Source organism: Zea mays, chromosome 8 (genome assembly GCF_902167145.1).
Source record: "Zea mays cultivar B73 chromosome 8, Zm-B73-REFERENCE-NAM-5.0, whole genome shotgun sequence".
Taxonomy (NCBI): Eukaryota; Viridiplantae; Streptophyta; class Magnoliopsida; order Poales; family Poaceae; genus Zea; species Zea mays.
The window spans coordinates 136,602,934-136,614,597 of NC_050103.1; the positions used below are offsets into that span (position 1 = coordinate 136,602,934).

Here is an 11,664-nt window from a genome sequence, read left to right on the forward strand (position 1 = left end):
TAAGGAATACCGATACCGAACTTGTCAAGTGATCAGGGGCACCTGCAGGGTTGTATGAGGTCCGTTGGACAAGGACAACTGTAGGTGGGCCTAATGACTTGGGAGGTTTTGTCACAATCTTTTTACAAAGAACCTCTTGTATTTCTTCAAAATCAACATGTGGTCCCAGATCATATCCCATCCCTATCATATTTGTTCGCACATTAGTGTTCTCGCAGCTATCTCTCTAGCAACAAACCCCATCCATTTCACAACAACCTCTGCCCGCTTCTTCCGTCGTTGCACCGCCACCGACAAGGAGGATTAGGGCGCTCGCCTCCGAATAAGGTTGCTCACTAAGTGATAAAAGTTGCGTCGAGTCCAGCCAACTCTGAACCTCCTCGTCGCCCCTATGAACCAAGATCTCATCTCCTTGCTCACTCGTCTTCCGCTCCGGCACGAGCTCCACTCCTCCCATCCCATGGGTGACATGGCATAAACGGTAGATCTACCTAGCGTGCACTTCATCTGGTAACATTTGTTCTCGTTGGATCTATTATTGGTAGAGACCACTCTAATTGTCGTGTTTTTTGCAGGGGGCGTCCACTGACCAGGACACAAGCTTCTCAAATAAGCAAGCCAAGTTGCTCAAGACGCAGAAGTTCACGTCCGAGCTTGACCATCTGGTCAGCTCGTTCTTTCACTCATACCCTTTGTTTCTCAATTTGGTTGTAACGAGCGCACAATATTTTAGGGATATATAGCTGTTTCTATAAGGGCTTCCTATGATTCAGAGATTTTGTGCTTGGTAGGTGGATACATCAAAGGTCAAGTTGGATGTGATGAACCCTGGATTGCCAAGCGGGTCACTAAGCTACTTGGGTTCGACATATGTTTCTGATCCATGCAGAGGTACTTACATTTTTCACTGAAAATTAGCTTAGGCGTTACGGTCGTCTTGTTGTTTGTGACCTTGCACCCTTTTCTTCTTTTTTGTAGGGTCTTTACTTAATGAGAACCCCAACTCATTTACCATTGTGATAGGACCAAAATTCACATCCAAACTTTGCACTACATCTATTGCATGTTTGCTTTTGTGTCCCGTTCCGATATGCTGCATGCTTAGAGTTTCAGACACGATGCACAAGTAATGCACTGGCACACAGAGTTGCAATTGCAGGCAGCTGCGCTTGCACTACACATGCGCAAACAATTCCAACAGAATATATAGTAGTACCCATATCCAACACCCGCTGCAATACATGGATGACATTGTTTCATCAGTTATAAATACCATAAGATGAATCCAAAAAAGTTGTATGTTTGAAATTTCATAGATACATATACTAGAGTTGTAGAGCTTAAAATCAAATTGTCCTCATTTTGTTGCTAATGTTTTATCTGTTTCGGTTATGAAGCAACTTCATCCAGGCGGAGTCGTAGCCTATCAAAGGACATAATAACAGTAGTTGTTGCTTCTGTTTTTCTGGTATAAGCCTTATACACAACTCACAATTTCAATCATTTATTAGGTAAAAAAATTTATCATACACCCGCTGCAATGGAAAGGTACACACCGTTAGTGGCTTAAGTAATGTTTTTTTCTCATTTACCCCTATTATTTCCTTTATTATGTGATAGCAGGTCGCCTTCTCTTCTCCTTGGTTTCCATCTCCCCTATAAAAAGCAAGATTGGTACAAGTGGATATAGTGGAAAGATAAATATGTGCGGAGAGCAAAGAAAACTAAGTTAGGATATCATGAAATTTTGTTCTTAAGTGTGTTTGTATGAAGTCACAAAACAATATACATATGTGAAAAAACAATCATTCATATAGAATCTGCAAGAAGGACTTTAAAATAGAGTCTTAAAAATTTAAATATGATCGTATTTAAAGTGTTTAGAGAATCAAAAACATAATTTTACTCCAACAGCTACACTTAAATGATTTATTTAGGAAATAAATCATGTTTTTAAGAAATAATTAGTTTGAGATTAATAGGAAATGAGGATAACGATCTAATATAAAGAGTACCATTATTAGGACCTGAGAGATCGAGCCATATAATTATTTGATGATTTTTTATGAAGTAGAACCACTGTTGGAAGATGTTTTATGGTCACGAGCCCTATATTTTAAAGTGTCTCTCGGAGATGCTTTAACGTTTACTTGAATGTCATTTATGCCAGCATGTTAGCATAGCATACAGGATTATGTATGTACCTTACAAATTAAAGCAGACAAAAAAAGCAATGGTGATATTTGAGTCTGTACTATATATGTTGTACTATTATACTCCCTCCATTCCAAAATAATATTCATTTTAGCTCTTTCTTCTTATGTCTATATTCAAATGAATGATGATAAACCTAGACATATATCTAAAACGTATAAATCAAATGTTGTATGAACTCACTATAACCACAAAACGAATTCTAATATGGTATAGATGGAGTAGAAACGATTCTTGAGTGTGATATTCAGGACAATCCGTTTGTGGCCATTGATTTTTTCGCCAAGAAACATAGTACTACCTCCTGTTGAGCACCATTTATGGCACTAGACATGGCTAGATGGTCTTGCCTTTAGGTCCGGATGCTCTGGCCTGCGGACGGTCCACCTATAAACACGGATGGTCCCTGATAAGATTGGATCATGTGGTTAAGCTCCTTTATTCGCGCATGTTTATCCCTTTAAAGTCATGGGAGTTGTTGGAGAACATCTAGGAAATGGCCTAGACCTCCCCTTATATATTTGAAGGGATATGACCGATTGATGCATCATCAATCGAACCAATCAATCCATTTATCAATTCCTTTACTTTATTGCCTAGAGTAGCGAGTAACATAGTCTTCTTCATCTCAATCTTCACATCTCTACGACTCTACATCGTCTAGAGGTGTTTTGGGTGGCCTGCCGATCCTAAGACAGACCATATGATCTCTCCTCCTTAATGAGGTCCCTCCCAAGGGCGAGATCCAAGTGCGGTTGGCGTACGCCGCCGCCCTGCGCATGCGCGGACTGTCCGGCAACCAGGCGTGGATCGTTTGGCTCGGCGCAGGGAACCCTACTCCTGTTGTCTAGGTCGTGGAGCATCCGACCCTAGGCCGCGGACTGTCTGCAACGTCACAGAGAGCCTTCCAAGCGGAACAACTCTTAGCGATTGGCGCACAGATCGATGACAACACATTTATTGGCAACTCCGCTTGGGAGACTAAGATTGGATCTATCAGGTCGACCCCCTATGGCTGGTCCAGGAGATAACTCTAATCACTCCCCGAGCAATATCATTAAACCTAATATGGACGACTTATCGGTTGAAGAATATTAGAGGCTAGAAGATGTCAGGAAAAGGATGTAGGTCGAACTCGACGAGCTGTTCTTGGCTGATTTCAAGGTTGACCGGAACAAGAAGCTTATCCGTGTTTGTGTCCATTTCCCTGTAATAACATTGGCTCCTGTAGGTTTGGGAAGTACCTTTGGTCATCAAAGCATTATATTCTTAAAGCAAACACACATTTGTGCTCATCACTGGTTGCCTCAATAGCCTCCAGCCAATTGTCATTCGACTCGTCAAATTGGCTTCTGTATCGGAAGATGTATCTTAGATAAACCAGGCCACCTTGGCTAGAGCCAACAACAATTTCTTTCAGCATCTCCCTGTGGCAGAACCTCCCAAGTTATTGGGCCCACATGCACCTGTCCTTGTCTCAAAGACCTCAGACAACTATGCATGTGCACCAGATAACTTAACAGGATCCGTCCGAGTGTCCCAAGGACCCCGGATAAACCACTTACAACCAAGATCGCAAGATTAATTAACACAAATCACACACTAACATTTTTTGCATTTTTTTGCAGCGGAAATCTTATTACCAAATTTTACAAGTTACATCAAGTTTACATTATATATGATCGGAGTGGTTACAAAAGTGGTTCAAAGTGATAACTTTGAAATGTTATAAATTATTTATAAGTTTGAAATATATGCTAGCTCAGGGACAATCCTCAATAAGAAGTTTAGAAGGGTTACTTAGACTTATAAGAAGGCCGAGCCCACCGGCACTTAACACCATCATCAACAGCACAAAACTACAACATGAAAAACAACAGGGAATAAAACCCTGAGTATGGAATTACTCAGCACTACTTACCCGACTAAAGAAAAGACTCTCAAGGGTATGCTGGCTAGAGGGATTCAAGGTAAAGCTCATCAAGTTTCAAAGACTATTTTTGCAGAAAAGCTTACTAGAAGTGGGTCCTTAAGCCAAAATTTTACATCACAAGTTAAGTATTTTTCCTAAATCTAGATTTGCCTAATCTAGAGCATTCACTTGTCCTACACTAGCTTTCTTTTAGAATCCAACTTTTGTTTCGCTCGTTATCTACGATGAGGGTCGAAGATCCAGTCTTCATATCCGAGAAGTTCGGCGATCCGAATCGATTAATTCCTAGCTGGGGATCTCCAACCACACGACATATGCTTCTCTTAACTCTTTTGCACATGTCTACCATTCCCACGGATCCTCCACCACATGAACAGGTAGGACTGGGCATAAAACCCGAGCCCGAAGCCCGTTACCCAAAATACTCGAACCCGTACTCATTTAGTCTGAAGCCCGTTACCCGAACAACTCCAACGGGTAACAAAACTGAATACCCGAACTAAGTTCGGGCCTAATCAGGTATTAACCCGCGGTACCCGAAGTACCCATTTTACCCGAAATTCGTCAGCACGCGCAGGTCGAGCGCTAGCCACTAGCCCAACTACGGCACAGCCCACGGGCCACAGCCCAGTTGATAGCCTACTACGCAACCCAACCCTAGCTCCCTGACTGTGGAGTCCCTAATCCCTAATTCCCTATCCAGCACTCCGTCGCACCAGCGGCGGCGGCCCCAGCGACGTCCTCCCAGGCGGCAGGTGCAGCCGGCCAGGCCGCTGCAGGCGCACCACGCGCACCACCTACAGCTAATCAGCAGGGCGGCAGGCGCAGCAGCAGCCGGCCAGGCGCAGGGCGGCAGCAGGGCACAGGCGGCAGCCGCCAGCCGGCCAGGCGGCCAGCCGTGCGGCACTACAGCCACACGCCCATGCGTCGTCAAGCCTCCACGACTTGGTTTTTTCCTTGTTTGTTGTTGTTGTCGTCCTCCACGACTTGCTGCTTGGAGCCTTGCAGCCTTGGAGCTGTAGACCTGCAGCTGCTAGCCTGCTACGCCGAGACGCCGAGTTGCCTTAGCCTGTAAATCTTGTGCATAATTTATAATAGCGGGTACCCGAATTTTACCTAAACCTAAACCCGAATTTGCGGGTACCCGAAATTGTGGGTACCCGAAATTTCGGGTACGAGTACGGGTTCAACTGTTAGAAACCCGAAATATAAAAAACCCGAAAAACCCAACCCGAAATTTCGGGTAAACCCGAACGCCCAGCCCTATGAACAGGTCCGCGCCACCCGAGAGCACACCACCCCTTTTAGGCGGTCCATTGCCAGGAGGGTACGTGCCACTCTCGCCATCTCTCCACTCCCAGTGCGCGATTATCTTTTCATGTATGGAATAGCCGGGTTCAAGCTTACCCATGATGAGGTATGTGGCCAGATAAAGGGTCCTAGATCAGCAGGCCAACAATCGGTACAGTCCTTAATCGACACAGACGGAGACACTACACCGAGACTCCTTTCTCGTGCAAGTCACCCGCCCGGTCTCAGCTTTATAATTTAAACCCAAAGTTTGGTACCTGGCAGAGGTACATCTTTTCCGATGTTGGATCCATCATGGCCATGATGGATTCACCATCATGTTTTATTTTTGAAAAATTCCCATCCACTGAAGCATCACTTTTGTTTTAAAACAAAACATTTTTGTTTGCTAAAGCAAGGCTAAGTATCATAAAATTCTTTTCAAAACGGGTATCAAGGAAGGGTAATCAATTTTCAAGGAAGGAAATGCATCAACAGTTTAGCACACAACTCCTATCACCTAATGCATCAAACAAGGTGATAAAGATTTTAAAACACAAGGAGGTGGCAAATGCACCCGGGCTTGCCTGGAATAAACACTACGTTAGTGTTTGTTAGGTGGCGACCACTTGATGACCAGCCTTTTGTGTTGGCACTTGTTTAGCTTATCCATCTTCAGGTTGATCCGACTGACGACGTCGTCTTGCGGAGATGTTCTATCTCTGCATTATCCTGGGGTCAACTTGGGTCGTCTTCCGCATCACGTGATCAATTTTCGTACCTAATTGAAATGCATGATGCACATGAATGGATATAGACAGGAATAGCACACGACTAATTATCGCCATACCGAAGAGGATTAAATATTTAATCACAAGGCATCACAACTTTCGTAAGTAAATCCTATATACCTATGACTCGCTAGCACAATAATCACGTTCGCACGGTTTAATCGGGCTAGCTCAAATCTCAAGAAAACAATAACCATAGACACAACCTATAAACACCTAAGCTAGGTAATCATCAACCAACTAACGAAACATAAGCTTAGCCTTTTCAGACACTTATAGAAGCAACCTAATCAGCTCCCTTTTTTCGGTTAACCCGCATAACACACTGACCAAATAAAATATCAAGAAAATGCTAAACTATTTTCTCATACTACTACGCATCGTACATCAACTAATTAAAGCATCATGCTATTTGATCTAGCTGGTAAAATATTATTAAATAAGAAAGTGTTCCGGAAAACTATAGACTTAATAATTTAAATATTTAAAGTATTTGTGTGCGCTATTCACTACGAATTTTTCAAGTTTTAGTTGTAACCGGCTTATTTATATTACTTATGTTTAGACACTCGGAACAACAATCACCATCTTATTCAAGACATATAACTGATCACTAAAGCAGAGCATTGACTTCATCAAACAAACACCATTTGACACGAGCAATACAGAAAACGCCTACCACTAAAACATTTATAGGATGGATAGAAGAAATTTATTTAATTGTCTAAACTTATTTTCCAGACTCACTTGCATATCCTATCAACTAATTATAATATCTCGATTTACTAACTTTGGACACCAAATAATCAGACTAAGGATGACAATAAGTTAATTAATTTCTTAATCAACAAAATTTTGCGCGAGCATCAAGGAAGCAGTATACTGGACACAAGAAATTCTGAAAATGCCTACGAGTGACTGGGAAAAAAACTTTTCTGTTATGTAATCCTCCTCATTAGAATTCTCAAATGCCAAGCTGAATCTGTACCGCCTTAAGGTGTCCACTTTGCCATCACGGTTGCGATGACAACCACCATACAATCTATTTTGACATCCAAATTTTCAAGCATCTCGAGGGCTTGCAAATGAAAGTTCCGTGCACCACAGTCTATACTACTATATTAAGGCGGTAAGGGGTAGGCTGCCTCTGACATGTTCTGCCTTCCAGCGATCTGGTCCGTCCGATACGCTATAGAGTCCCTCTGTCGTCCGATGCATACACTCCCCCCCCCCCCCCGATGCACACCCGCTCGCGATCCTTGTTTTTCCTCTCCTGTTCAGATCCAAAAAACCCTAGCCTCATCACCATCCTGGTGCTCGCCTTCGGCGTGGTGTTCCCGCCCAAGGCCACGGCCGACGACGTCGTGCTACAGCGGTTCGCGCTGGCGCCCGCCGACCCGGCGTCTAACTCCATCATCTCCTTCAACGTCACCGCCACGGTGTCGCTCTGGAACCCCAACATGTACCGGGCCATCGAGTACGGCGCGCTCGCCGTGACCTTCTCCTTCAATGGCACCCGCTTCGACGACTCTGCGTCCGTGCCGGGGTTCAAGCACAAGGCGCGGAAGACGGCGACACAGAGCGTCAGAGTCGGCGGCGTGGGCAAGCCCATCAAGCTGACCAGACCCGGGGTGGGTGAGTTTCGGGCGGAGAACGACACGGGCAGCTTCGGCGTGGAGATGCGGCGGGACATGGTGCTCCAGCACAAGGGCCAATCCCACCCCACCTTCAAGCCTCCTCGCGTCGTCGCAACCGCAGATCTGGCCAACGTCCCCCGACCGATCGACCCCCCTCTCCCCCTCAGCGCGGCGAGGCACAGGTGAGGCTCGTCCTGTTCCGCGGCTTCTTCTGCTTTGGTAATTTTCTTCTTCCCCAACGCCATCATCCCCAGCGAGCGGCCTCACAACAGCACTAACCAGGGAGGGAGCCCCGTCCGTTCCCGTCGTCCCGAGCGAGCGGCCTCACAACAGCACTAACCCAACCTCTTCACGCTCTTCCGGGACTGGGGGTGGCGGGATCCTCAGCTGCTGACTCCAACCCCCTTTGATTTAGTTTCCTAATAATTAAAAACATGATAAATATGTCCCCCTCCCTCTGTTCCCCTTCCTCCCCCCGTGCAATTCCCACGGCCCTGCATCCAGTTAGTTGCGTTGTGTATTAGGGAACTCCACGCGGGAGGTCACATCTGCTCGTCTCATTTATATTAGGGAACTGATTGTTTCTTCAAGATAGGAGATTTGTTCCTCTTCTTGCTTCTCTTTTTCCAAGAGATTGATAGCTGTTGTAGTGTTGTGTACTTGTGTGTGCTTTGAAGAATATTTGTAGGAGTGGAGAAGTTCAATTGGATGTGCAGAAATTTCTGGAAATTTGCAACGATGGATACGCTGTCAGTTGTCTGTGATCCTCTTCTTAAGCGATTGTGGTTGTGATCTGGGCAATACTTGTTGATCTGGGCAATACCTTGGGAAGCAGGAGGCATTGACTTGGCGACCGGATGAGCAGACTTCGTGCAGTCAACTGAACTGAACCGCATCTGTCTACTCTGAGTGCGTTTGGATGAAGATACTAGAGGTTAAAATCGAATTAGATATAAGGAGGATGAAAGTGGATATCTGAATGGTTAAAACAAATTTAATATTTTAAAATGTGTATGTATTAAATTTGGTAATGAATTTTTTCTCCCTGTTTTGCCTCCCCTGTTCGACGTGCCCAACCTGAAGAAGCGATGCAGGAGGTTTGTCTCCACCACGCCCTGCCCCAGGCGCTTCGACCTCCGCCTCCACATCCGTCGAGAGCACGACGCGGGCAATACGGAGCCATCGTCGAGCTCACCGTGCACGACCGCCTCTGTGACGCTTGCGACCGGTCCCAGGCCGACCCAGACCAGTGGCCCGCTGTCATGCAGTTTCGCCAGCGCGCATCGTGCAGTTGCGCCAGCACCATGCCCAGGTGAATGTTCGACACCTATCGATATGTCGAACGCGTGCCTTCTGTTCCCGAATTTTTTTGCAGCGCACATCTGTCGCGCGTTCTAGGGAGTCGGCTCCTCGAAATTCTGGTGTGCTCGTTCGTCGCAATTCTGAGATGTTTCATATTGTTGCATTTTTTTTCTAATCCGGTGGAGCAGACGATGGGACAGGTAGGTGTAGTGATGGTACTTCTATGTCGGCTCCATAATTTTGGTCCCTTTCTTCGTTTCTATTGTAGTTCTAGGTTTCTACAACAAAGCGAGTCTAATCTTAGGTCGTCCTCATCTCTTTGATGCTCTGTCTTTATATCGCACACCTTGTCTAAGGGCTTTAACGTACTGTGATTAAGTTCGTGTTACAATTAAGTTTTGATCCGATTCATCTTTTTCCCTTGGTCCTGTTATCTATCATGTTTATATGAAATATTGAGATGATAAAAATTATTCTGGCAGGATATCATGTTCAAAATTGGTGTAGCATAGAGATGAAAGAAATGGCAAATGTTTATAGTTTCTGTTCTGCCAAGATTAGATGATTCTTGATTACTGTTGTGATCTGACGATATGGAATTTCAAGTGCAAAAAAACTATGCTGTGATGTTTTTATAATTTTGAAAGTGGAGGAGTGGCGCAGCAGCAGTGATGAAGTAGATTTTGTCATGTTTTATTTGCATGGACTGTGTTGCAGGGGACATAACTCTTAGCAATTGATACAAGATCTGCTATGGGTTTGCTAAAAAGAGCTCTTATTGGGGATGAACTAACTCAGAAGGAAAAGAAGGCTCTTCAAAGAACATTGATAGCTTTGGCGTATGTTGTTCCTATAGGAATACTCATAATTTTGCCAGTGAGTCTTTCTTATACTTGTATTTCTAATTCTTGAACAAATAGAGGCTTATTAGGCCCACTTTATTATTTTATTTAATCTACGTGGAGTAATCCTTTTAACATTTTGCCTTATCCGCGTGTATTGTGGGCTACTAAGACTCTTGTCTCGTGGTTGAGTTCATGGATGATGCGCTGCTTTTCCTTCCTTACAATCGCCCTTGTGCCTTTTTTGGCCCAAGATCTTTATTGGTTATTGGTCTTCATGTGTTTTGTTTCACGGCATTGATTGCAATTTGGAATGCAGATGGATGGCCTCATATATGAGCTGAACCATGCTTCTTGCTATGATATGCCACGGGGGCGGAGGCTCTTGCTTCGTCGTATCCTCTTCTCTGGGAGCCGACTACGCCGAGATCCTCGGCCGGAGCGTCGCGTCCACCAATAGAATATTACTCTACCATGGATATTTTTATTTGTTAATGGGTACGACATTTATTTGTTAATTGTCTTTTTTGTGCAGTGCGACATTTAGTTGCATGTGAGGTCTCAGTTTCTGTGATTTCATTAATCTGATTTAACCGTGCACATTATGATGCTTTGTGTTATGATGGTTCCGCCTTAGTAATTGATTTGTCATATGCTTACTAGATTTCTGTAATAGAGGGAGCAAATTATTGAGATGCTATGCTGAAAGAGCCATTGTGTGAACTGTGAATTGTCTTTGGTGTCATCCTGAATTTTGATATTACATTCTGAATTTTGTTGTTCTATGCACATTGATAGTAACTTCTTTTGAAATTTGGGGATCAATCTATGAAGAGGGCTTTAGGTTATGTTTATGTGGTTTTCTCTGTAAACTTACACACATTTCTCTTCAGTTTCGTTGTGTAGGCCTCGATTTCAAGAACTTGTAACTACATCTATGCACTGCTGCAGTAGCAACATAGGGATATTGAGTTTATGGAGTCTACAGATGACCAACGGCAGTGGTGAGCTTTGTACCTGCCATTTCTTTCATTTCTAATCCATGTTGTAATCCCAATGTTCTTATCCACTGTCAACCTGTTAATCGTAAATTTTCACCAGATTTGGAGGGTCGTAGCACTGAATAGTGACACGCTCCTACACATAGCTGCATCACTAAACTTAGTACTGGTTGGTTGTGATAGATGCTGGTTATGCTTCTCTCATGACATTATAATTGTTTTCCATGTTTGTTTTTCACTTGTAGCTTAATGATGACAGTTGATTGAATCACCTATTTGTATTAATTAGCAATAAGAGTATGGGTTAGAGGCTCATGTTATGTAACCTAAAATATGCCTGGTCCAAAAGAATTGCATGTTGAAGAATCTTGCCAAACTTCAGTGCTATAACCTTAGGCTTGGTGGATGCTTTTAAACCTTTCCCTGAAGGGGGTGTAGGAACTGGGCTGCTGCCAGCATTAGCATATCTAGGGCTCATCCAGTCATTTGATTCAGCAGCTTCATTTTCTGTTCTGTCGTTATGTTTCCGTTTCAACTACAATAGGAAGGTTCTTGTTAGAATCGGAGCTAAATAAGGAGTCACATGCAGATGGTAACACGTAATGCTTTGAAAAGGATTTGAGATATAATATTTGTGAGCAAAGAGTTAACACT

The 11,664-nt window shown here is 43.9% G+C and overlaps 1 protein-coding gene across 1 annotated transcript; it reads left to right on the forward strand.

The window, feature by feature from the left end:
* Positions 1-7,466: 7,466 nt before the first annotated feature.
* On the forward strand, positions 7,467-8,051 carry LOC103637310 (uncharacterized). The gene has a single exon (XM_020543130.1). The coding sequence runs from the start codon at positions 7,467-7,469 to the stop codon at positions 8,049-8,051; it is 585 nt and encodes a 194-aa protein (XP_020398719.1).
* The last annotated feature ends 3,613 nt before the right edge of the window (positions 8,052-11,664 follow it).